General features: G+C 34.4%; 1 protein-coding gene across 1 annotated transcript in view; it reads left to right on the top strand.

Moving 5' to 3' along the window:
- The window catches only part of LOC106881117 (dolichyl-diphosphooligosaccharide--protein glycosyltransferase subunit STT3B), a 50763-nt gene extending 49137 nt beyond the window's left edge, over positions 1-1626 (top strand). Inside the window, exon 16 of the mRNA XM_052967624.1 lies at positions 699-1626. Within this exon, the coding sequence (XP_052823584.1) occupies positions 699-776 (78 nt within the window). The 3' untranslated portion in view covers positions 777-1626. The remainder of the gene's footprint in view (positions 1-698) is intronic.
- The last annotated feature ends 590 nt before the right edge of the window (positions 1627-2216 follow it).

Here is a 2216-nt window from a genome sequence, read left to right as displayed (position 1 = left end):
ATATATACATACACATATACATACAGAAGAGTCCAGAGTAATCCATAGGCAGGAGAGGTGCAGCTGGGGTGTAGAAAGGTAGAAAGTCCAGTCAAGAAGTTCATGGGTGATAAGAGGAGACCGGATCAACTGGTGCGACCACGTGAGCATGTGATATGTATAGGGAGAATTCACAAAAAAAAACCAGAAAACAAACAGATGTATTAGTATAATGCTCAGGAATTGAAAAAGTCTTTAACGTTTCGAGCCTACGCTCTTCCACAGAAAGAAACAAGGAAAGAAGCAGAGAAAAAAAATGTGTGTAGTGGTTAACGATTCACCATGATAGATCGCTAACCACTACACACATTTTTTTTTCTCTGCTTGTTTCTCTCCTTGTTTCTTTCTGTGGGAGAGAATAGACTCGAAACGTTAAAGACTTTTTCAATTCCCAAGCGTTATACTAATACATCTGTTTGGTTTCTACACCACCTGTCTTCGTCTTTTTTTTTTTTTTTTGTGAATTCTCCCTATATATATATATCAAGGCATTTATTTATTAAACTTACTCAGTAACATAGAGCAAGCCTCTCATGATTTGAATTCTAAGGTCTGTAGACAGTATTGCCCAGTTTATAATGTAACTGCTTAATTTTTCTGTTGTAAACTTTTGTTACTTGTCATGATTATAATACTGATGATGATCATTGCTTTTGCAGGCAAGAAGGAAACAAGGCCGAATCAAGGACAAACCTAGAATTAAGAAAGGAATCAAAAAAGGAAAGAAATTAAAATAAAAGCTGTAGTGTAAAAGTAGTACAAATTTGGCCATTTGTAACAATACCATCCAGTTACTGGTAATATTCCAAGTCAAGGACAGACTTTTTTAGGCATTGCTGAAACAGTGACTTTCAGCTTTTTCTCCCACAAAGCCATCGTTTTTATTTCCTTCTCAGTTCTTTCCCTTACACATAAACACACACACACACATCCACACCCACATACACACACACACACCTTATCAAGAGTTGAGTGGAGTTGGGAGTGGTTATTGGGAAAGTTTGCAATCTTGCAACTATACACTTGGAATTAATCAATCATTTCAAACTCAAAATGTGTGAACAGGGAATGACAGTGTGAATGTGAGTAAAGCTCATTTATATGTACACGTGTCTATAATAATAATATTATGCACGTGTATAATTCTCTGTGTATGTATGCGAGTGTGTGTATAATGCTCTTGTATATTTTACATATATCTATTATACACACTTGGGGTGTATGTCTGTGTGTGTTTGTATCTAGATGTTTTTTGTTATTAAATGGAAAAGAATACATCAGCAGCAATCACATTCTACCATTCTTCTTTTGCTAAATAACTGTCTGTTCCTTACAATGTTTCTTTTTCTTATTTTGATAAGAAAAATAATAAAAGGGGCTAAAAAAATATAAAGATGTAAACTTTTTGTTGTTATTAATACTAAGTGGTGGCTGAAATTTCAAGAATGAGGGTTACTTTTTCTAGAAGTTTCTTAACCCTTTGATTTTTGTTTGTTTGTTTGTTTCATGTTTTTTAAATGTTTTCATTTATATTTTTGTTTCTTCAAATGTTATTTGTATGAATAAACAAATCATAGAAATATTTTATCTACTGCACTTATTTTTCTTTTTGTGTGTCTATATTATTTAGTAATTTCTGTTGACAAAATTATATTCAGGTAGTAAAAGTGTGGAAAATAGTAGCACACTGGGCTAAATGCCTTGCAGTGATGTGGCTTCAGCCTTCTAAATTTTTGAGGTGAAATCCTGCTGGAGTTCGCTTTGCTTTTCATTGTCTTGTTCTTGTTAAGGGTCTGAACAACCCTGATCAAACAGATCTACAATCAAAAGCATTCCAGCTATGATCATCCCATCTCAGTGATACTACATTTTCTAATTTGTCTTGTCCTTGCATAAGACAGTGTGGTACAGTCTGAGGGAAATTTGACTGCTATTCTTAGTGGATCGAGCTATGTAGAAGTTCCCTTGTTGGCTCATACAGCCATGTAGAAGTTTCCTTATTGACTTTTCAATCTGCTCTCCATCACCTGGTTGACAGAATAAATGCCAAGCCTGTTCTGTGATTGATTACTAACCTGATGCCAAAGTAAAAACATTATTGAACTATATTATGTTGTTGTTGTTTTTTTAACATCCGCTTTTCCATGCTAGCATTGGATCAGACGGAGTTTTGAGGT

This window comes from Octopus bimaculoides, chromosome 4 (assembly GCF_001194135.2).
Source record: "Octopus bimaculoides isolate UCB-OBI-ISO-001 chromosome 4, ASM119413v2, whole genome shotgun sequence".
NCBI classification, from domain to species: Eukaryota; Metazoa; Mollusca; class Cephalopoda; order Octopoda; family Octopodidae; genus Octopus; species Octopus bimaculoides.
Note: the sequence above shows the minus strand (reverse complement) of the source record. Positions and strands in the feature narration are given on the sequence as shown.